This window comes from Hippocampus zosterae, chromosome 4 (assembly GCF_025434085.1).
Source record: "Hippocampus zosterae strain Florida chromosome 4, ASM2543408v3, whole genome shotgun sequence".
Lineage (NCBI taxonomy): Eukaryota > Metazoa > Chordata > Actinopteri > Syngnathiformes > Syngnathidae > Hippocampus > Hippocampus zosterae.
In genome coordinates this window covers 17,452,663-17,476,610 of record NC_067454.1, presented here as the reverse complement: position 1 = coordinate 17,476,610, position 23,948 = coordinate 17,452,663, and the positions used below count along the sequence as shown (strand labels likewise).

General features: G+C 40.4%; 1 protein-coding gene across 6 annotated transcripts in view; it reads left to right on the top strand.

Moving 5' to 3' along the window:
- sox6 (SRY-box transcription factor 6) overlaps positions 1-21,052 on the top strand; it is a 152,063-nt gene extending 131,011 nt beyond the window's left edge. For all 6 annotated transcript variants that reach the window (XM_052063633.1, XM_052063630.1, XM_052063632.1 and 3 more), the window contains 3 exons: positions 12,277-12,450; positions 14,210-14,426; positions 15,711-21,052. In XM_052063633.1, coding sequence (XP_051919593.1) covers positions 12,277-12,450; positions 14,210-14,426; positions 15,711-16,017 — 698 coding nt within the window. In that variant the 3' untranslated portion in view covers positions 16,018-21,052. The remainder of the gene's footprint in view (positions 1-12,276; positions 12,451-14,209; positions 14,427-15,710) is intronic.
- The last annotated feature ends 2,896 nt before the right edge of the window (positions 21,053-23,948 follow it).

Genomic DNA, 23,948 nt, shown 5'->3' with positions numbered 1-23,948 from the left:
AAGGAGGGTGACAGTTTTTTAGCCGTTGTTTCAACAGAACGTGGACAGAAGAGGGGATTTATCGAGAGCACACTTGTTCCTCAGTAGTGGAGTTTCACGAGGAGGAAAATTGCACGTCGTACCTCCCAGTCGTTGCATAGGGTGTGAAAGCCCCTTAGTGTGATGCAGGGCTCCCTCCCGAAGCGAGCGGCCGCACTGAGCAGGCTCTGTGTGCAAAGGCGACTCTGTCATCACAACGGCTCACAGAAGGCTTTAAGTTGCTTAAGCTAATATTTGCAAAGCGCGCAGCAACAGCACAGACTGGAAAGTTGTGGCCAAGGTATGGAAAAGGGATAGGATTGCCTCCATTTTACAAAGCCACGAGCCGCACGCGTGATCTCACCACTCTTTTCGGGGCCCTGATAAAAATATTAGACCGCAGACCTTTTGTGTCATTGATGACTTGCTGAAGTTGTGGCCGTGCGTCTCATCACCGAAGCTCCAGAGAGGAGAACCAAGATGGTGTTGAAAGGTGAAAACTGAATGAATGTAAACGTCGGGTGCAATGATATGAATACGCCTCGCAAAAGTCCTTGTGGAATAGGAAGAAAAGAAGACCAAAGCTCTTCTTGTTGCAGATGATTGGTCTTGTCTTTCTGTACGGTGGAGCTCGGAGCGTTTCCAAATGTGATTGTTTGAAGGCGGTCTGTTGTTGTTCTTTTACTCGCTGAGGCCGTGGGATTGGAGCTTGCGTTGTGATTGGACAGAAAGGCTTCGTCGGGATTGTCATACTAATAATTTATCACAGCAGAAACAGCCCAGCTGATCCATAGAAACTAATAGGCGGGATTGAGCGTTGATGAATTGTGGCTGAAAGCATTTAAGGCAAGAACATATAAATAAAATTAGGGCTCTACTGAGACTGATTTTTTTTTAGGCCGATGCCAATCACAATATTTTGCAGGGTAAAATTTCAATACCTGATTAATTGTCTGATTTTAACAGTGTGAATAGCAGTGGGAACATTTGGCTCTTTTACAAAAAAAATGTCCTTTACAACAAAGACAAAAATGTGCCAAAAAACAGTCAGCCAATTGTTTTTTTTTATTATCTTTTAGGGTGTTTGAACGTCATTGTCTTTGTCTCATGTTGAAATGTGGATAAAAAGATTTCGAAAAATCTGTTGATTTAATTTACCTGTTTTATAAGTGCAAATCTCTCTCTCTCTCTCTCTCTCTCTCTCTCTCTCTCTCTCTCTCTCTCTCTCTCTCTCTCTCTCTCTCTCTCTCTCTCTCTCTCTCTCTCTATATATATATATATATATATATATATATATATATATATATATATATATATATATATATATATATATATATGCTGTATATATTCCACTGCAATGATTGAAAAGCCATAACTCCATAAAAACTCCCCACACACGTTGGTTTAATGTTCTGAATAAAGCAATAAAAGAAATGTATTGTGAAATATAAAATCATGATAAAACGTACTAAAAGAAAGTGAAACAATGGCTTTATAAATTGCAATCAAGTCAAATGTGTCAGACACAATGCAAAATGATGTTTTTGCAACACAAAGCAAAAAAGTTTGACCAAACAAATGCAAAAATAAATAAGTTGGGGCACGTGGAAGTCAAAGCACTTCTGTAGCCCATCAAGACATTTCGTCAAATGTTCATGACTGAAAAATTGTGAGCATGTCCGTCAGCATGTTTGTGCAAAGTATGATGTTATGAAAGGTAAGACTCGAATACAATAGACATGACAAAAGCACAAGCGACATGTTGAAGCATGTTGTCTGTGTGCGTTTGCACGTGTTTGTGAGGGTGCACACACACACACACACACACACACACATTCTTAATGAAGAAGAAAAAGGGGGGGATTGACATGTTAAATGGGGTTTTGCTCTCTCGTAATTTGTGTCACTTTAATTAGCATGCTTTGAGCTCCGGCTCCAGCAGCCTGCACCCCGAATGTCATGTCCTGTTTGCCCATACACATTAATCCAACATGATCCCGCTCCAAGGGAGAGGCTTCATTGTCGCCGCTAAACGCCTGCAGTCAGAGGTGTGACCAACGATCCCAACAGGTTTGCCCAATAGCGGGCTCACTCTCCCGAGCCAATTCTACTCGAGAGGCCTACGCCCGTTTATCATCTTGGCAGTGTTACATGTCAGCTACAATGCCCAAGGTTGGCGTAACATGTTGAAATGTGGTCAAATACCGCATCTTTCCACGTCACGCGCATTTGAGAAGAAGTTGGCTTTTGACTCCTCCGTGCGCAGCAAATGAAGGCGAAGGCTGCCTTTTTCCACACACGGAGCGTGCGTGCCCGAAGGCAGCCCGAGGAGCAGACATGCAAAGAGGTGGAGACGACTAGAGCAATGCTACCCTCTGGCTGGGTGCGTGGTCAAGTCTGAACCTGCAGTCCATGGGCTATATTTCTTTCACTTTTCTCCTCTCAACATTTTTATTCCCCACCTCCTCCCCCTTGTAAACATAAAGCCATTTTCCCTCACTGTAATTCATGCTGTTCATCTGCAAGGTTTACAGGAGAGACAAATTAAAAAGGGACTGTAATATTCCTCTGTCGCACGTGAGCCACGGGCCTCATGAATCACAATAAATTCTATTAAGCAGCACTACCTCTTTGTTATCCCCAACACAACAGCACTAAAGTATTACCCAGCCTCTGTCACTGCTAAAGATCCGTGTTTATTTACACAATCGCACATCCGCCTAACTGATTCCCAAATGTCCTGCCCCTCCAAGACAAACTGTGCTTTAATGCTAATGGGCAAAATGTCAGAGCTGTGTCGCGACCTCCAAGTGGAAAGATTGAAACATTATTGCAGTCAATCGCTTGTTGGGAATTGAAGAGATTTAATGAGACGGGACGCTAATGTGCAGGTTGTGCCTGATACGGTCATATGTTACCTGACAATGCAATGCACGCTCTCATGTTTGAATAGCCGTTCCCCGATCTGCTGCTGTAAGTATTCTTGTCGCTGCATTTATAAACATGAACGTTCCCTCGCATTTGTTACTGTGTGTAAATCCCAAAGTTGAGTGTGTATATCTGCTCACTGGCGTGTGATGTCAATTTGTAGCTACATTCGGTCATACTATTGATGAGCCCCATGTGAAGGTGGCTTTCTTTTTGTTAAATTGGTTTGGTTTGGTTTGGTTTGGTTTTGTTTATTGAACATAAAACATATACAGTAATAATTTGACAGAAAATAAGGTAGATAAAAAAGTAAAAGAAAGAAATCAGTCTTCATTCAACACAGTTATTATGTTCAAGGGAGTAGGATGAAGTAAAAAAACTTATCTAGTCCTACCCCGTTATGTGTTTATATCTACTAAATCATTTTTATATCAATCAGAAAAGAAAAAGTAATAAGAAGTCTCCATTAAGGCTCATACTTTACCCTTAACCGTGATATTTTCACAACTTTTGGTTTGTATCGGGATTATATACATCCTCACACTGGCACTCTTGTGTCAATTTTCTCTTGTATTCATAATGGATATTGCAATACCTTTCTCTATTTATCAACTTAGTTCTGATTTATCATTATATTTAATGTTTAGAATTTATCATTTTAACTCTGATTGGTGTAGGTTGTTTGTACTATTTTTTTGAATTTGTTTTTGAACTCAGCAAGCGATTTACTCATTTTTAGGTCCGTTTCGAGATTATTCCACAGATTAACACCTTTGCTAGATACACTTCTTTGCTTGATGTTTGTTCTTGTTTTGAGTTTTTTGAATAAGTTGGTACCTCTTAATTCATAGTTGCTTTCTCGAATTTCAAAAAACTTCTGAATGTTTTGGCAGAGCAGGTTATTGTGTGCTTTGTACATTAATTGGGCGATTTTAAAGTCAACTAGGTCATAAAATTTCATCGTATTTAATTTAATAAATAGTGGATTTGTGGGTTCCGTATATTTTGATCTATTAATAATTCGAATTGCTTTTTTTTGTAGTTTGAGAATAGGGAGTGTGTTTGTTTTGCAGGCATTTCCCCATATTTCCACACAGTAGGTCATGTATGGTAATAATAATGAAGTGTATAACGTGTACAAGGATCTCTTATTTAGCACTTCCTTGGTTTTGTAGAGGATCCCTACGGTCTTGGCTATTTTTCTTTTTACGTTATCGATATGTGGTTTCCAACATAGTTTTGAGTCTATTACTAATCCGAGAAACTTGGTTTCATACGCTCTTTCTATTTCAATTGAGTTTACCATAATTTTAGCTTGGTGTTTGATTGGTCTTGTGCCAAAAACAATTGACTTCGATTTTTTCAGGTTAAGTGACAATTTATTTCTGTCGAACCAGTTTTTTAATTTGTTTAATTCGTTTTCTACGGTTGCCAGGAGCTGTTTCAGATTTATTCCAGAACAGTAGAAAGTTGTATCATCAGCAAATAGGACACATTTAAATAGTTTTGAGACCTTGCAGATATCATTTATATATAAGATGAATAGTTTTGGACCAAGCACTGACCCCTGAGGTACTCCGTGAGTGATTTTCAGTTGATTCGTTTTTTTATTGTTGAGTTGCACGTACTGATATCTGTTTTCTAAATAACTTTTTATCCATTTATAAGCTACACCTCTAATGCCATATCTTTCTAGTTTTTTCAATAATATACTGTGATCTATTGTGTCAAAAGCTTTTTTTAGATCTAGGAAAACCCCAACAGTAAATTCTTTGTTGTCTATATTAGTGGCTATTGCTTCCACAAACTCCATAACTGCCATTGAGGTGGTCCGTTTTTCCCTGAAGCCATATTGATTCTCACTTAACAGCGCATGCTTTTGTATAAAACTATCAAGTCTGCGAGAAAATAGTTTTTCTAATATTTTTGAAAATTGTGGTAGTAGTGATATTGGTCTATAATTTGTAAACAGATGTTTTTCTCCACTTTTATAGATTGGAATAACTTTAGCAATTTTCATTTTTGATGGAAAGATACCAGCTTTGAATGACAGGTTGCATATGTGTGTGAAAGGTCGCACTACATATTCTATAATCTGCTTGATTATTGTCATATCAATATTAAAGCAATCAGTTGACTTTTTATTTTTAAAAGTTTTTATAATATTTGATACTTCTTCTTGTTTTACTGCAGTAAGGAACATCGTGGAGGAGTTTTTTTCTACGTATCTATCCACTTCAAATAGGTCTGTTGGATCAGGAATTTGTTTTGCTAGGTTACTGCCGATGTTGACAAAATACTCATTAAATTCAGTTGCTATTTCTGCAGTTTTTTCCAAAATAGTATTTTTGCCTTTGATAAAATACTCTGGATAATCCATTTTTTTAGGACTATTTCTGATTACTTGGTTAAGTATTTTCCATATTTCTTGTGTGTTACCTTTATTCTGCTCTAATAGTGCATGATAATGATCTCTTTTACTGGTTCTTATAATATTTACTAATTTATTTTTATAGGTCTTATATGTTTTTCTGCTTCTTCAGTTCTGAATTTTAAAAACAATTTATATAAATTGTTTTTCTTTTTACATGCGTTTTCTATGCCTTTCGTTATCCATGGCTTACTTGGGTCTTTATACTTTTTGGAAACTTTAGTTAATGGAAAATGTTTATCATACAAGAAGATTATGGTAGACTGAAATACTTCAAACGCTGTATTTGGGTCTTCGTTTGAGTAGACCTCGGTCCAGTTTTGGTTTTCTAGGTCTTGCTTAAAGGCATCGATGGAACGTTGGGTTCTTAGTCTTATTTCTGTTATACAAGTTGTTGATTTAGCTTTTCTATCGAAATAATTATGAAAAACTGCAAAAACAGGCAGGTGGTCACTTATGTCATTAATGAGAAGTCCACTTTCCATTTTATGATCAATCTTATTTATAAATATGTTATCTATTAATGTGGCCGTGTCAACTGTTATTCTGCTAGGTTTCAGGATTACTGGGAAAAAGCTGTTGCTGTACATAATATTTATGAAGTCAGTTGTTTTTTTGTGTCTATTTGGGTTTAATAAGTCAATGTTAAAGTCACCACATATTATTCGTGTTTTCTTATCGTTGCAGTAACTGAGCATATCTGTTAGTTTTTTATTGAATGTGTCAATACATGTTCCTGGTGTCCTATAGATGCAACTTATGATGATATTTGATGCCTTTTTATTGTGTATTTCAATGGTTAGACATTCCATTAGGTTTTCTATTGTGTTTGTCAATCTCTCGATTTTACTGCATTTAAGTGCTTTGTCTACATATATTGCAACCCCCCCTCCTTTTTTGTTTTCTCTATTAGTTGCAAACATTTCATAACCTTCTATTTCCATTTCAGTTGTTTTATCTTCATCAAGCCAAGTTTCTGATATGGCAATTATTTTAAATTTATTGAATTTAGTCAGGTATTCTTTAATTTTTGTGAAGTTTTTATAGAGACTTCTACTGTTTAAGTGTATTACCGAAAGTGCATTTTCCAATTTTATATTAGTGTTGAATTGTTCATCCAGGTAATAGTCAGAGTTTGTTACCCTTTGTTTGTTGTTGAAGAAGTTATTGTCTGGGTCCAAATTGTTCTCGGGATCGAATGGCTTATAGTCAATATCTTCAAAAGGTTGGAAGTTCATGTTTTTGGGATGTGAATTTTCCCGCTCCCACAAATTGAAGTACGAGTACAGGAATTTATGGAGACATTGGGTCACGATTGTGTACGTGCTAGAAGCAAAGCGTTGCTCTCTGTTATATACACACTTCCCTACATGCGCATGGAAGATTTTGGTATGGTCATATGAGGCCATGGTTGAACTTTGTGGTGCAAACAAAACCCTACTCATCAGCTATATGAAAACCGTTCCTACGTAAAGCATGGTGGTGGTATCATCATACTTTGGGGTTGTTTTGTTCAACTGGAGTTTGGACCTTAGACAAGGTGGAGGGAATTATGAACAGTTCGAAACAGCAATCACTGCGAGCACAAAACCTTCATGCTTCTGAGATAAAGCCACAAATCAGGAAAAGCCAACTCGAACAGCTGAACTTTACTTGGATTAATCAGTGGCACTGTAAAAACGTTTAATGTTTAAATATGTTTCATGTCTTGAATATGGTTTGTAATTTGTAATTTTTCAATGTGGAAACGAATTAATCTATCCATCCACTGGACTCTGCTACGAAGCAAAACCCGACAGGAAAGTCCTACGTGAACATCTGAACTTTAATTGGTGATTGTCAGAGGCCATTTAAATGGCGGGTGCGCTGACTTCCATTTAACAAGAGTAGGAAAGTCTGTTTGATTCTGAACATGGCACCTGTGAGCGGGTATGCACACTTGTGCAACCTCATTATCTTACCTCACATTTTATACATTTTTTTTTGAAATTGCACAAGTTTCCTTAATTATAAGTATATTATTGAGTGACTACTATGGAACCTGGAACACGGCATAATTCAATCAATTCAGACAATTGACAACTCAGCCAATTTCAGTAACAAATCAGATTCCAGGCCGTGATCAACTCATCGCTGTAAGGGTATGACTTCATTTGAATGTAAAACCCCACGGCATTTGCATAGTGGTGTCGAGAGTATCCGTGTAAAGGGTGAGGATAAACAATGACGAAAAACGTCTAATCTGGCTCCCCTCCAGTGGAGCAAGTCACGTTGGCTGGTTTGCCGGTTAACTTCGGATGTGGCACAAGCTGATGGAAGGCAGTTGTTTTGTCCCTCCCCGTAAGCGGCTCAACCTCTGCCCATATGCATGCGCACCAGTATATAAATTGCTGAATCAGTGTCAGTGATAGAGTAATGGGCCGGGAGGCATCGTAAATTACGGCGAGCGCTCCCTGGGTGCAGACACTGGCTGTCTTGTCTGAGTGAGCGCTGCGCTCCTGAGCTAATGAATACCTTCATCTGGCCCCGGCAGTCAGCAGATTGCCCCGTGTTGATGGATACTGTCAGCCCTCCGCCACTCCACATTTCATTGCACAATAAACATGCTTGTCAAAAGCAAACAAAGTGAAATCAATTCATCCTGTACAGTGAGTGCATGCTAAATGAAATTAACCAACTGTGGGCTCTGGTGACAGCAGCGCTAGTGTGTTATTTCCGCCCGCAGTCTTCTGGAGACCGAAGACGGATGAAAGGCGACACTTAGATTTGGTGCTTTGCTATTTTTGTATGGGCTGCTATGTGTGTAAGCGCGTATCTTTGAGCACACTGATATAGGGCACCAAAGAAGCATCCGGGCTCGTTAAAACAAAATATGGAACTTAGACGATTCAGGTAGGAAAATATTCAGCACAGTTAATAATAAATGAATACAGTCAATGCACCATTTCACTTAGTTGGTGCCCTTTGCTTGTTTTAACTCTCAAACTACATTTGTACATCTGTCTTTTTCCGACTCTTGAATATCATACTATGCATGTTGAATTACTCAATAAGTGTGGTGGCCCATCCGGGGCAACTTTTTTGTGTGTGCGTCATTATTTAATTGTCCCGAAACTCCTTATTGGTAGTTGTACGAATGCAAGCAAAAGGACTGAGTTTTTGGGCAAGCAATTAGAAAATACATGAAATACTTACAGCCACATGACATGTAGGCTAATAACACTGAGCACATTACAGTGATCCAGCAGGAAAATTATTTATTAAAAACAAACAAATAACACCCCTAAACACCCCTAAAAATTGTTAAAATATTCTCATATATACAACAAATAAGTTACTTTGGACCCCACCGCCCCCATGACTTGCAGAGGATGACGTAACTTCCTGTGCACCATATGACTTGTGGAATATTCCAATTTAAAAGGACTGACTGAATATGTTTATACACACACACATATATACACGCAAAATAAACTGAAGTATTGTTCAAGTATGGATTAACACACTTACGTCTAATCGATTCAATTTATTTGATTTTAAATCAAATTTTAGGAAAGACATGCAACAATCACAATTTTTCCAGTTAGTTTAAATAAATCTTTTAAATTGTATATTATATATATATATATATATATATATATATATATATATATATATTCATTCATTCATTTCATTCATCTTCCGAGCCGCTTGATCCTCACTAGGGTCGCGGGGGGTGCTGGAGCCTATCCCAGCTGTCTCCGGGCAGTAGGCGGGGGACACCCTGAATCGGTTGCCAGCCAATCACAGGGCACACAGAGACGAACAACCATCCACGCTCACACTCACACCTAGGGACAATTTTAGAGTGTTCAATCAGCCTGCCACGCATGTTTTTGGAATGTGGGAGGAAACCGGAGCACCCGGAGAAAACCCACGCAGGCCCGGGGAGAACATGCAAACTCCACACAGGGAGGCCGGAGCTGGAATCGAACCCGGTACCTCTGCACTGTGAAGCCGACGTGCTAACCACTGGACTACCGGGCCTATATATATATATATATATATACACACACACACACAGAACACCTTGCTCGATCATTAGATTTTTTTTACAGTTAATTTAATCATGCGTTGATATTAATGTTTTTGTTTTGTGAATGTGTAATTTTCAGTAGCACGTGTTTGTGCTTCTAAGAACAAGATCATGACTGTACAAGTTACGTGTGAGCTTCTGTGCAGTGTCACAATATTTGTTTTTGTTTTCTTTGCCTAACGCCTCTGGAGATATGTGGCTCTTGACTGTTAAAGTGTGAACGTGGTGGAAACAGAAGCCGGTCGCCAAAACATTCTCACATGGACTCTTCTGGCGTTTCAGACCATCGAACTGGTCGGGGGTTGAACTAGAACAGCGCAGCATCTTGAATGAAAGAGCTAGAATGAGCGTATGTCTCCGTGCTGCACCATTACTCATTAAGAATGTGATTTTGTTTATCATTTGAAATCATAATACAAACCAAAGGCCAGGTAATATGTGCCAGGCTGCTGGTGTGCAATGGTCTAATGAGAAGGCTTCACATGTGGATGATGAAATATGCATGAGTCATCCCAAGCTTTCTTTTGCAGACTTGACATCATTAAAGATGTATCGTAGCATATGGAAGGCTTTTTTTGTCTTATTTTTTCCAGCCTTGTTTATCAACATGTTTTTGTTTGTTGAAATATTCATCGTACTTTTATTTAATTCTTTCACATCTTACTTATAAAAGGAAGCAAATGTGCATGCAAACAGAAATCATTATCAGTTTGATGTACAGTTTAATACGGAGAGCAACACTGCCCTGCTGAGAGTCAATGCCGTGACTGAGAAAGCGATCATCTCATCACCAATGTGTGAAGAACACTTTATTTTCCCAAAGTGTCAACTTCTCTGCTTTTCTCTCCTTTTCTGAAGCTGCCCCAAAGCCTCTGCTGCATTTTTGTATTTGTTTTGGCGCACATGCACTTTTATGGATGCCAAGCTAAAATGTAAGCAACTGATTGGAGATCTGTGAGCGCCTGTGTGCTAAACATGTGAATATCGCCCGCAGTTATTATATGTCATTTCCAGGTGTAAGTTCTTGATTATAGTTACTTGGCATGTTTTCATAAGCCTCCCAAAATACAGTAAAACATATATTGCCATAAAATCTGCATAGAAATGCTATGCAATTGAAAACAAAATACTCTGTCGTATTTGTCAAAACAGTCATTAACACTGGACGGTAGGATATAAGAGTAAAAAAAAAAAAAGAGTATCATCTCTGTTCCTATCTTTTGTCTCTAATTTGATACACAAGAAGCCTGAGTGCCCCTTAAATTAAAAATAATAAATAAATCGATAAATACAGAAATAAAAACAATCAGAGAGCACTTGTACGAAACAATCAAAACACAAAGTAAATCTGCAAAACATTTTGGGTCCTGACCTTAAATTTGGAAAATGTTGCTTTAAAGCATATATTTCAGCTTCTTCAAAACCAACTGTGCAAATGATTGCATATTAGCAACTAATTGATTGACTGATTGATTTGATTTTTTTACACCTTTAGCCAAAATAATTTCATAATCCAACATGGCTTCCAGCCATGTCCCTTGTTTGTCTGTCACTGCGCTCCTAATTCACATCTAAGGTCGTGTTTTAGGCTCACTTTATTTACCATTTATATGAACAATTGTGATCAAAATGCGGCAAATGCGGGACTCCAACTTTATGAGGATGACAACATTGTATTCTCCGTTGTGTTCTACATCTCTTACACAGGCGGTTAAATCTGTAAAATACCTTTTGTTCATTCAAAATAGACTGTATCAGCTAAAACTTGTTTTAAATGCAGGTAAGACCAAACATAGATCTCGAACCCGGCCACATATTTCTGTTTTCACACCTCTTGATGGAGAGGAGAGTGAGGTTGTACACTGGTACAAATACTTGGACATAGTAAAGAAGCTAAGGATAAAGCTGGGATTTTATTTTAGAAGGAAGATGTGTTTGTGTCCAAACGTCCAAAAGAAGCGTACTAGCAATGCTACTTTTGACCTGTTTTAGTCTACGGTGATATTTTATACATGCATGCCTCTCCACAGTGTCTCCATCAAATTGATACTGTTCACCACGCATCCCTGACGTTCATTACAAATTGTAAAGCTCTGACTCACCATTGTGAGTTGTACTCTCAGGTTGGGTGGCCTGCTTTGGCAACTCGCAGGCTCACTCACTGGCACTCCTTCATATACAGTATAAGGCAATTGCGGCTAAACCCCCCCCCCCCCCCTCGTCCCCTCCATATTTGTGTTTTTATCAGGCAGAAAACCTTGGTTTAATAAAGGTTTAAAAATAGAAAATAAATAAGTAAGAAGATTATAAATGTCATACTGTACAACATGAGGTTTAAATGTATAGTATATCATTGCAAATAAAACAAATTTCAGATCTGTGAGTCCAAAAATAATAAGCCAAAGTAAGTAACAGAAAGGTACACTCATCGGTATGTCGTAACAATTCCAGATAGGAGGTTTCATGTCGTTTCTACGATGTAGGCTTCTTTCAGCAATAAAAAACAAGTTTTTACTGTCACAGAGTCTGAAAGTCTGCCCAATATCACAGTCTGAAAATACAGAAGGCCCTCTGGAAGGCAAAAGAAAGCCTCTCTATTGGGAGCTGTTTATAAAAATGGGTGGGCCTTGGGTTGAGTTGCTGGATACACACAGTCAATGTTTACGGTGTGTAAGTTCATCAGAGTAACTGAAGGCCAGTTGTAAGAAGTCTTGTCATTAATCTAATGTCTCGCCTCGCACGCTCTTCTTCCCACTGTTCCGGCCACTCTATGTTCCCATCAAGTCAATGGCACTGCCAATAAACCACTATCTTTGGCCAACAGGAGGCGCTGGGTCAACCGAGGCCAGAGTCTTCAGGGAGTCGAGAGGGAGGAACAGCAACGAGCCGCACATTAAGAGGCCGATGAATGCGTTTATGGTGTGGGCCAAAGATGAACGTCGTAAGATCCTCCAGGCCTTTCCGGACATGCACAACTCCAATATAAGCAAGATTCTGGGTAGGTTCCGGCAGGTTACAGACCCAAAATCACAAGATACCGAATGCTGTTGTTACGTTACAACTATAGAAGTTCAGAAGTCCAAACACCTTCCCCTGTATTTAAAACGGAGTATGTATATACTGTATTAGGTAGGGATGGGCGAGTATGGATACCCGATACCGGGTATTGTTATCGGGCCGATATCTGGCCATATTTCAAGGTAGGATGACTCGCAACGGCGACCGATACTGGTGGCTCTCTTGTGGCTATTTTACGATCGGGAACTAAAGACAATGCTGAGAGATGCCTTCTATACAAAGTCAGATGCAATTTCTGTTGATATATGGATTAAAATAGAAAAAGGTAACCGAAAATTGCCATTATTTGTGTGTGATTTTAAGAAAGAAATGCTATATTGGGAGAGGTTGATCTTTTTTAAAAAACATTTCTGTCATTTCTTTTTTTTTGGGGGGGGGCATTTTATGTATCAAAAGTATCAGTATTTAATATCAGTTTTGGTGACTACTCAAATGTTCAGTACTCATACTGGTATCAATATGAAAAAAAAGATGTAGCAAAAGCACTTCTCATAGTAAAAAAAGGCAAAGGCTTAATCTGTGTTGTCCCTTCAACAGTGTAGTCCATCCATCCTAGTTGTGAAAAGTGCTATGACGGAGGCCCTCACACAGATCAAGTACCCACTGTACACTGGATTGTTGTTCCCTACGGCCTGACACCAGAGAATGTCTCTTGTCACACTCGAGTGTTAAAGCCACTCAGACAGTGTGGAATGGAAAACACTTTTTGCGCTTTCAAACAGCAAATAAAGTCGGTTGGAATACAGTACCCTGTAATGTCTGAGGTGAAACAATACATTCCAATGGTCAACCTGATATTTGGAAATAATGTTCCCATGAGCCAAATAGGGGTCAAAATGTCTGTAGAATAGAAAATCCTTGTAAAGGCAATGTTTTAGAAGAACATTTTTAACTGTTTAAAAAGAAGTTAACCACTGTTAATATTAAAATGTAAAAACACTCAGCTTCAACTTTTAAGAGAACTGTAGCGCAGTGTGCAGGGTTTGGCCACAAATTTTTAATGAGTGGCCAACCGTTGGCCGCTGGTTTCCTACGTAACCGCCAGTGAACGGAAACGCAGCATCACAGATGTAACAGCCAATCAAAAATACCCATGCATTTTCACACACAAAAAAAAATCTTCATTTGTGAAATTCACTGCAATTACTGGAGTATCAAAACCCAAAGCAGGGTCTTAGTTTTTCCATTGCAGCACACAAGTCGATGTGCCGTGCTCAATCGCTTGGCGTGCTGGAACAGTCACCAACTGTAATTTTTCCATGACAATCCACTTGAGTCATTTTGGTCATGGCACTTGGTGCGTGGCGGTCCAAAGACAAATGATGAGTCGTAATGCGATGATGATTCATATTGCAGATGTGCCTCAGTTTTAAAAAAACTAACAAACAGAAAGCCCTCCAGTGACTTGACTCCACTTGGTGAATCTGGACTTTGATTTACTTTGTGCTTTGACTGGGAGTCGGCTTACTTTAGGGTAAGGGTGTCAAATTTCATGACACAATTGATTCAAACTTAACATTTTTGAAAATAAATGTGAATCGAAACTGACCGGATACATTTTTATTGTTTTACATTCTTACTAAAAAAAAAAAAATCATCTTAATTATAACACAGACATAACCACATGAAAATGTCATTGTGTCTATTGTATAATTTAATGTCATTTTGTTTCTACGCAGGCTCCCGGTGGAAGTCCATGTCCAACCAGGACAAACAGCCGTACTATGAAGAACAGGCCCGCCTGAGTAAGCTCCACTTGGAGAAGTACCCCAACTACAAATACAAGCCCCGGCCTAAGAGGACTTGCATCATCGACGGCAAGAAGCTGCGCATTGGAGAATACAAGCAGATGATGCGCTCACGGCGACAAGAGATGAGGCAGTTTTTCACTGTGGGGTAAGGTGCTTACTCTCACCCTGTACATACAGAATATATCGGCTATCTGCGTCTTTCCAGATGTGCTAATGTTTTTGAAAAAAACAAATATTTCATTATTTGTGAGTATGATTTCATGAAAAACAGGTAATGAACAATGCGATATATCATTTTTAGCACCATATAATTGTTTGCATCCACCCAACCCAACCCTGATTTAGCTAAAATATAAAATATGGTCTTATTCTGATCATACAAGTAACAGGTAGTGTTGGTTTGAGCGACACACTCCATTATGGCTAAAAACGTTGAAAACGAATATGAAAAATAGAAGCAAGGACTTAACCTTATTTCTCACTAAGGCACCATGCTTAAATGACCTTGATATCATTTCTGTCATGTAACTCAATTTTTTTCCCTCTTTCTCGATGGCTGAAAAGGTTTTAGTAACTGGGTTTCGTGTATGGTGAGAGATGCAACTTGAGAGCAGAATTAAGCTGTTAAAATATGTCAGATAAAACAAATGTGTTCTTTCATGGAGGGGACAGAAAATGGCTCATATAACAATAAGTGCTGTTTATGATGTAACACTATTTCCCACACGCACGTGTTGACTTAACCTTACTGCACCTGTGTGTTTAAATCAATAGCAGTGGTTTAATCATTTTCGACAATAGCGGCCTGCAAATGGGGCATGAAGTGCAGTGCTTATTACAGGATTGAAGCTGTAAGTATGGACTTTCTGGCTTAGAGAAGCCTGCAGGCAAGCAGCACTTGAATGGTCTGTGTGTGACGTGCTCCCTAGCACTCTTCTCCAGGTGTTCCCATGTCAGTCATACTCTTGAGCACCCTGGCTGTCAGTCATCTGGTGAAATAGGAGATGAGTCAATATAGGGTGCCTTTGAGACTTCTCCATTTCACCAAAATAAAATTGTGATTTTCCATAGAACTTCATCCTTATTGTATATAATCAGACGTGCTGTTAGAAATGGATCTTGATCAAGCTTTTATTTTTTTATATACTGTATCTAAATGACCTACAAGCAGACAACGTGTTCAAATTTTTATATATTCATAATAAGAACTCAGAGCGTCATTCTTCGACTACATTTCCATGAGGACAACACAATCACTTTTTTAGGGATTTTGACCCAGACCAGAAGAGGGCTTGGTGTTGGTTGTAGGTTTCCAATCATTCAAGTAACGTAAATTGATGATGGAAAGAAATCAGTTGCCCAAAGAGTTTACGCAGAGCTCCATAGAATCTAATTGAATTCCAATCTTATTTATCCTCTCAACATCTAGGCAACCGCCACAAATTCCCATTACCACAAGCGCCAGTATGGTCTATCCCGGCGCCATCGCCATGGCAACGACGACGCCCTCGCCCCAAATGACATCAGAGTGCTCGAGCGCGTCGGTGAGTCCTGAACCGACCATTCCCGTCATTCAGAGCACCTTCAACATGAAGCTGGAGGCCAACAACATAGCCAACAACAGCGAGCCGGTCAATGGCGAGGATGACATGGACATGTTCGAAGACTTCGAGGACGAGCCCAAATCAGACTACAGTAGTGAAAATGACACACATGAGCCGGTCAGAGCCAACTAATGGACGCCCAGCGGGAAGTGTTAAGACAGCACCACCGAGGTTTGAAAGTGTTCACAAGGAGGATGAAAACATGATGCAAGCCAGCATGCACATGTGGCTTCGGTAAATCAAAAAAAAAAAAAAAGCTATTCGGTCTTAAGTGTTTCTTTATGTGTGTGCGTGTAGCTATTTTTTTTTTTTTCTCATGTCATTGCGGTAATGGACAACGAAAACAAAATGGCTGTGACGGAGAACGTACAGAACTTGAAATCAAACATTTGCTCATTATTACGGTTATCGATCGTGTTTCTCAACCATTTCGGGACGTGACATTCGTGTCTCACTCAGGTATTGTGTGCCAGCCAACAGCTTGCGAATGTGTTTGATCACCATGGCGACATCACCAGTTTCAAAGGTCACGTGATTCCAACATGCGTCAGTATCGGTACAATGTACTTTGTATGCTATCAAACTCCTGAGGTAGTGCATCGGTGCCAAAACAAATCATTTGTAAGGTTAAGGAAGCGACACTTAATCTCAATTTGTTATGGATACAAATATGAGTCAGGAAGAAGGGAGCAGCTCCCTCTAATCATAAGCCAAACCATAGCCCAATCAACTCAGAACAAAGCAGTACCGCATCTCCACTCGCTCTTTCCCAGTTTTACTAGCCATTCCCAGTCAGCAATTTGTTAATCTGAGTGATTGTAATCAGGCCAGAATGCTTCAGGGCCAACAGGCCGCCAATCCGCCGGATTGGAAGAGCAGCGAAAAGGCAGCTTTAGAGGCATTACAATCTCAAATTGTGAAGCGACACAACATTCTCCTAAACGCTTTAGCCCCATTTGGAGGGCACATTTAAAGTCTTAGCTCCTAAACTTTTTTTTAATTCTTTTTCCACATTGTAAATCTTAAAACAGACGCTAAGAAGTCTTAAAGCGGAGCACAGTCATTGGGTCGATGCAATGACTTGATTACTGGCGCAGTCTTAAGACGTGAGGGCATTTGTACAATAGACAACCTAAAACATTGGTCAAGTGCACTTATTCTCATCGTGTCCCCTTTTAAACCACGTCTCAAAAAGGGCCTCGTATTGTCTAGGCTGGGGGTGTCCAAAATGTTACTTTCAAGGGCTGCATACAGAAAAATTCTTGAAGGATGCCGTGCTCAGTTTGACGTGCTTCACCTTTAAACAGGCTCTAAATTGAATTCAGAAATATGCTTCTCAATGTCTTGCGCATGTTTGAAGATAACTTCTGATGATGTGCAAACACTGAGAGCTACGTAAGACTACATTTTGAAGATAGAGCGTTCAACGCTTAGTCGTCCACCGTTTCAGTTTTCGGAAAAGTGTGTGGGGAGGTGGGCAGGGGGACATTCATCTTTTCAGGTCATGATTGTGATATTTGATCAACAGTTCACATTTGAACAGGGGCGGAGTTTTGGCCCACTCACGTTCAGCAGACAAACCCACAGCGTCACTCACTTTTCACGATTTTGAAGCCAATTTATACTTTTTCCCTTTAAAATGGCCCTCGGGCCATAGTTTGGACACCTTTAGCCTAAAAGCTGACAAGTGACCTCCTCGCCTCATTAAAGCTCCTTGAACAGTCAAAGCCTCCATATTTTGAGGCAGAGATCCTCTTTATGGGGCGCAAGGTTTAAGTGGCTCCCCGCACCCCGCCCCCGAAGCCCTACCTTGACCCCTGCCCGGTGTAGCCTGAGTCCACAGGGGGCGCCATCTGGCTCTGAGAGAACACACAAGGCCAACAATAGAAGCGAAGGTGCGCGTCCCTCCATCAAAGTGCTGGAAGTGAGGCCTCGGCAGGGCTCGTGCCGCGGCCCGTTCGCCAGTCGCTGGCGAGCAGATGGAACAAGTACATCAAGCTGTGGGGGATTATTAAAATGAGTGACGACTGGAAATCGTGTGAAATGCGGCATTATTAATGCATGACTTGGGTTATTCCCCCGCTTGCCCTTGAATCCCTCCATTTTAGATCCCACCGGCCGATCACTGGATCTCCGCTGCATTGCCTCCCAAATGCTACAAATTTGTATCACTTCATCCTATTTGAGGGTGCATCCATCTTGTGTCTCATGAATTATTTGTATTTATTGTCTATTTTCTGAACTTAAGCTACAACACACACTTTACAGAGTGGATATCCAGACAATTTCTGTTCCTCCTGTCTGCTGGTGGCTGGACTGATTTCTATGTGATTGTAAATATCATCAATATGACCATGCCTCACATATTCAGTGGGGGCTATCTACAAAGGACGGAAACTTGACTCTGCTCACGTGGAAAGGACAGAGGAGGGGAAAAAAAACCCTCACAGGAAGAAAAAAAAACAATAAGACGATCTCGTATAGGAGACGCTGTATCAGAAGTGTTTGAAGCACTGGATATAAATTGTATTTTTGATCAATTCTGATTAATGTGAATCTGTTTGAGGATTAAAAAAAAACACCATGAATTACGTAACTAAAATCCCCAGATGGACTCAAATGGGTTTGCTCTCACAGTTGCCAGACTAATGTGTGTGTGTGTTTTTTTGTCTATTTAGTTTATTTATGCAAAGACGTGATGGGTGAACGCTTTGCTGAGGCTGCCTTGGAGAGAAACTTCCAAATTTGACCGCAGGCTTCCTTTAGCCAAGAAACACCAGGCTGTTGTGTATGAATATATTGTTGTATTTATTACTAGCTACCAGAAATGTCAGTAAAACAACAAAAGGAGAATCAGAGAGTCAGTATGAGGAAAACAAATGATTGATGAATTGGGAGTAACAAAATGTACCACCTTATTTAGGTTTTATTGTACATATATAATAAATCTATTTTTATGTGATTATTTGGTCAATAAGTTATGTATGTGGCTAATCTATTTGATTTCTTTTATCTTTCTATGTGAGTTCACCTTTGAAAAATGTCACTGTACCTTGAAAAGATACTGAATGCTTATCAGGCTTATTTCTGATAATCATCCCTGGACTAATTCAAAGCAATCAATCAAAACGAGTTACAGTGGTGGCTTTAGATACAATTTTAATTCCTTCCATCATTAAAAACAGTCATATCCCAAATCATGTTTTCCTACTAAAATGAATGTGAAAACCATTAATCCATTCTAAAACACAAAAGTTTGTTTTTTAATGCGGAAAATCATACTCTGTATTACGGTAATGTATAAAATATATACAGGTAGTCATGACATACTTAAATAGAATATTTGTGATCATATATATAACCTATATAGCCGTCGTCGAAAGGGTGAAAACACATCGACTACCTCCGCTATTTGTAAGCCCGTTAATGCCATTTTGTATTTTTGTGTATTAGCTTGCGGAAGGCAAAGTCGTGTTGTTTTTAAACACGGTGTAATGCCCTTTGTTTTATTTTTAGTTTGACAGTAAACTTCAACATATGGAAAATGGCTTATTATACCCGGCAAAGTGTTGCTTGGGGTGCACTCGCAGCTGGAATCGTTGCTCACATGTCAAAGCAAAAAAATAAATAAAAACTGAAGGAAAACTTGTATCTAAAGTCACCACTGTATAGCTTTTTGTCATGCTTTTCTAGCAAAGTAAAAGTAGGGCATTGACTTCAACAAGAAGCACTTGATATAGAAAAATTTGATCATCATCATGGTACAACCTAACAGCACTAAATGGTGACAGAAGACAAAAATAGTCGTGCATTGACATCATGAACAAGTGTGATCGTTTGTCAACGCGTTTTCTATCATTTGAGAAGTGGGAATGTGCATATATTTAATAGTGGCAAAATGCTGTTCTCTTCTTGCTAATTGATTTTTTTCTTCTCATGCTTTCAAATGATTTGTTTCTTATCCATGTCATGTTTTCTCTTAATCCTCCATGCAGAAAGTTGGATTGAACAACAAAGGACAAAACGCGCATATGCTGGTTCTATCCTTTTACTGTCATTTGATTTCTTTTTTTCTTTTTCATTTCTTCATCTGTTGGAGCAAAGAATATGGTGGGAACGTTGTGTGTGTTAATTTAATCAACACAATTCACTGACATGCTGGACTGACTTACTAGCTGCTGTTCAGAAGGGCAACATCATGTTTTGGTGTTGTTCTAGAGGTACTTTTTGCTTTCTAGTGGTTTCTCAAGCAACACTGTGTCAGGCTCTTCCATCACCCGAGCCTTGATTTTCTAAATGGCTGGCAGTCTGCGTAAATATATAAATATACGTTGTTGTTTTTTTGTTTTTTGTTTTTCCTGGCAGGTACTGGTACCTACAGTAGGCAAATGGAAAGTATCGTTTGGGTGTTATTAGAGAGGAAAAGGAATTACATAGTGTCTGTTGCTGCTTTAAAAACAAACAAAAACAAAAAAAGAACTTTATGTCTGAATATGTAAATAGTATATCATATCTTGTACAGTCCAATGTAAAGTTTTTAATTCAACTTAATAATGTTGCCATCATTGTGTTCACATTCTTTATACATGACAAAAGATTATTTGCTCGGTGATATTGCTCAAAAGAACAAAAATGTTTGTTTCGTTTGTTTGGCTTCCTAGTGTCCACAAGCAGCTCTTTGGTTTCCATGTGCAGTATTGACGTGCTAAACTTAAGGTGAATCCTTTGACAGTTAACGTGAGAGTGTGTGTGCGTGCGAGTGTGCGTGTGTGTGTGTGTAGTGCAATCTCCCTTGCTTTTGTAGTCCGACTATATCAAGTTAAAACAAACCAAGATATCAATAAATCAATGATATATTTGGGTGCATTTAGGCGCCATGGAAATGTGCATACTGTCTAAAAAAAAAAAACAAATAAAGAACTAAATGATCCCCGGCAAGATTCAGTTGCGGCATTTTATGGTGTAAAAGCATTTCTGTACGTGTCAGTCCATTGTAATATTATGACAGGAGGCTGGCTAGTGCGCCTGTTTCCTCTGCTCATTTACCTCAAGAAGTTCCTCCCTTTGTGTAAACGAGAAGAAAATTGTGTTGCAGAGAGCTTCTCACATCACTCCATCTTTTGTACTGCTGTTGACACTTACACATTAAAGAAGCAATTTGTTTAAACACTGGACTATGTCACTGTCTTCTTTTCTAATATTGTTTTCACTTGTTTCTGAGCCATCCAGGTCATGGCAGCGTGCAAAGGTTGAAGTAAGGCAATTGGAATCTTCTTTGTTGAATTTGCAGAATGTTTTTCTTGTTTGTTTTTTGTTTTCCATGAATCAGAATCAGAATAAGAATCAGAATCATCTTTATTGGCCAAGTATGTAGAACACACAAGGAATTTGTCTCCGGTATAACACGCTGCACTAGTATCATCGTAAACAATAAAAACATTGAACCTTAAATGAACCATTTTAGAGTAACCAGTAGTTTTGTAGTACCATTTTGTGGTGCAAGAAGAGTGACTATGTCAGTGACTGTTTAAGGAGTTAATGGCTAGAGGGAAGAAGCTGTTTAAGTGTCTACTGGATTTGGTGCGCATGGATCTGTAGCGTCTGCCTGAGGGGAGTGGCTGAAAAAGGTGGTGGGCAGGGTGCGGGGGATCCAGGAGGATTTTCCGTGCCCTTGTCTTGATTCTTGCAGTGTGCAAGTCCTCAAGAGTGGGTAGGGCGGTGCCAACGATTTTTTCTGCCGTCCTAACTGTCCGTTGAAGTCGGATTTTGTCCTTTTTTGTGGCGGCCCCAAACCAAACCGTGATGGAAGAACACAGGATTGATTCGATGACTGCAGTGTAGAACTGTCGTAGCACCTCCTGTGGCAGGCCATGCTTCCTCAGCAGCCTCAGGAAGTACATGCGCTGCCGGGCCCTTTTCAGGATGGAAATGGTGTTGACTTCCCACTTCATGTCCTGGGAGACTGTGATTCCCAGGAACTTGAAGGTCTCGACGGTTGACACAGGGCAGTTGGATAGTGTGAGGGGCAACTGAGGAGAAGAATGTTTCCTGAAGTCCACGATCATCTCTACAGTCTTGAGCGTGTTCAGCCTGAGGTTGTGTCGGCCGCACCAGAGCTCCAGCTGCTCCACTTGTTGGCGGTACGCAGACTCGTTGCCGTCTTTGATGAGACCGATGACCGTGGTGTCGTCTGCAAACTTTATGATTTTGACAGCTGGATCTGTTGAGGTGCAATCGTTTGTGTAGAGAGAGAAGAGCAGTGGCGAGAGGACACATCCCTGTGGGGCTCCAGTGCTGGTGGTGCGCATTGATGATGTTGTTGCTCCAAGTCTCACCTGTTGTGTCCGTCCCGTCAGGAAGCTGAGGATCCACTGGCAGATCGTAGGGGACACACCGAGGTGGAGTAGTTTGGGGGTGAGGAGTTCCGGGATGATGGTGTTGAACGCAGAGCTGAAATCCACAAACAGAATCCTTGCGTAGGTCCCTGTGCTGTCAAGGTGCTTGAGGATGTAGTGCAGACCTATGTTGATTGCGTCTTCCACAGACCTGTTTGCCCGGTAGGCAAACTGGAGAGGGTCCAGCAGGGGTCCAGTGACGTTCTTTAGGTGGTTCTGCACAAGGCGTTCAAAGGACTTCATGACCACAGACGTCAGGGTGACAGGCCTATAGTCGTTCAATTCCAATGTTGCCGATTTCTTGGGAACTGGGATGATGGTAGACTGTTTGAAGCAGGATGGGACCTCACACAGCTCCAGGGATCTGTTGAAGATTTGTGTGAAGACCGGAGCCAGCTGGTCAGCGCAGACTTTCAGGCAGGAGGGGGACACTTTGTCGGGCCCCACAGCTTTCTTGATCTTTTGCTGCTTGAAGAGCCGTCTCACGTCCTGTTCGTGGATCTGTAGTGGAGAAAAAGAGGGTGGGGGGGTAGGTAGAGTGGTTTCTGGTAGAGGTGTGTCTGTGTGGGAAATGGGGGTGTCCTTTTCAAATCGGCAGAAAAACATGTTTAGTTCATTAGCAAGACCCTTATTGTTCACGGTTTGGGGGGGTGGCATTCTATAGTTAGTGATTGCTTTCAGGCCATTCCATACAGATGCAGAGTCGTTAGCAGAGAACTGGTTTTTCAGCCTCTCTGCATAGCTTCTCTTTGCGATGTTAATTTCCTTTGTCAATTGGTTTCGGGCATGTTTGTACAGTGCCCGATCTCCACTTCTAAATGCGGCCTCTTTCTCTTTCCTGAGTTGCCTGAGTTTGGGAGTAAACCATGGCTTGTTATTGTTGAAGGAGCGGAACGACTTCGTTGGTACACACATGTCCTCACAGAAACTGATGTATGATGTTACAGTGTCTGTGTATTCATCCAGTGTGCCCGTTGAAGTTTCAAAGACGCCCCAATCAGTGCAGTCTAAGCATTCTTGTAGAGCTAGCTTTGCCTCATCTGTCCATTTTTTCACAGTCTTAACAACCGGTTTAACACATTTGAGTTTCTGTCTGTATGTAGGTATTAAGTGGATTAAATTGTGGTCAGAAAGACCCAATGCTGCACGGGCGACCGATCGGTATGCATTTTTGATTGTTGTATAGCAGTGGTCTAGAATGTTGCCTTCTCTGGTGAAACAGTCGATGTGCTGCTTCTATCTGGGAAGTTCACGGTTAAGATGTGCTCTATTAAAATCGCCCAAAATGATCAGGGGTGACTCTGGGTATTTTAGTTCGAGTTTGTTTACTTGTTCGGCTAGCGTTTGTATCGCCGTGTTAGCGTTAGCTTGTGGCGCAATGTAAACACCGACTAGTAAAAAGGAGGTGAACTCACGTGGCGAGTAGAATGGCTTGCAGTTTAAAGACAGCGACTCCAGGTCCGGGCTGCAGTGTGCGTCGAGCTTCGTGACATCAGTGCACCATTCTTCGTTGATATAGAAGCAAACCTTTCCCACCACCTTTCGATTTCCCTGATAGCTCCGTGTCGCGGTCGGCTCGGAGAAGGCGGAAGCCGGGTAGATGTAGCGCGGGATCTGGATGGCGGTCACTGAGCCAGGTTTCAGTGAAGCAGAGCGCAGCAGAACGTG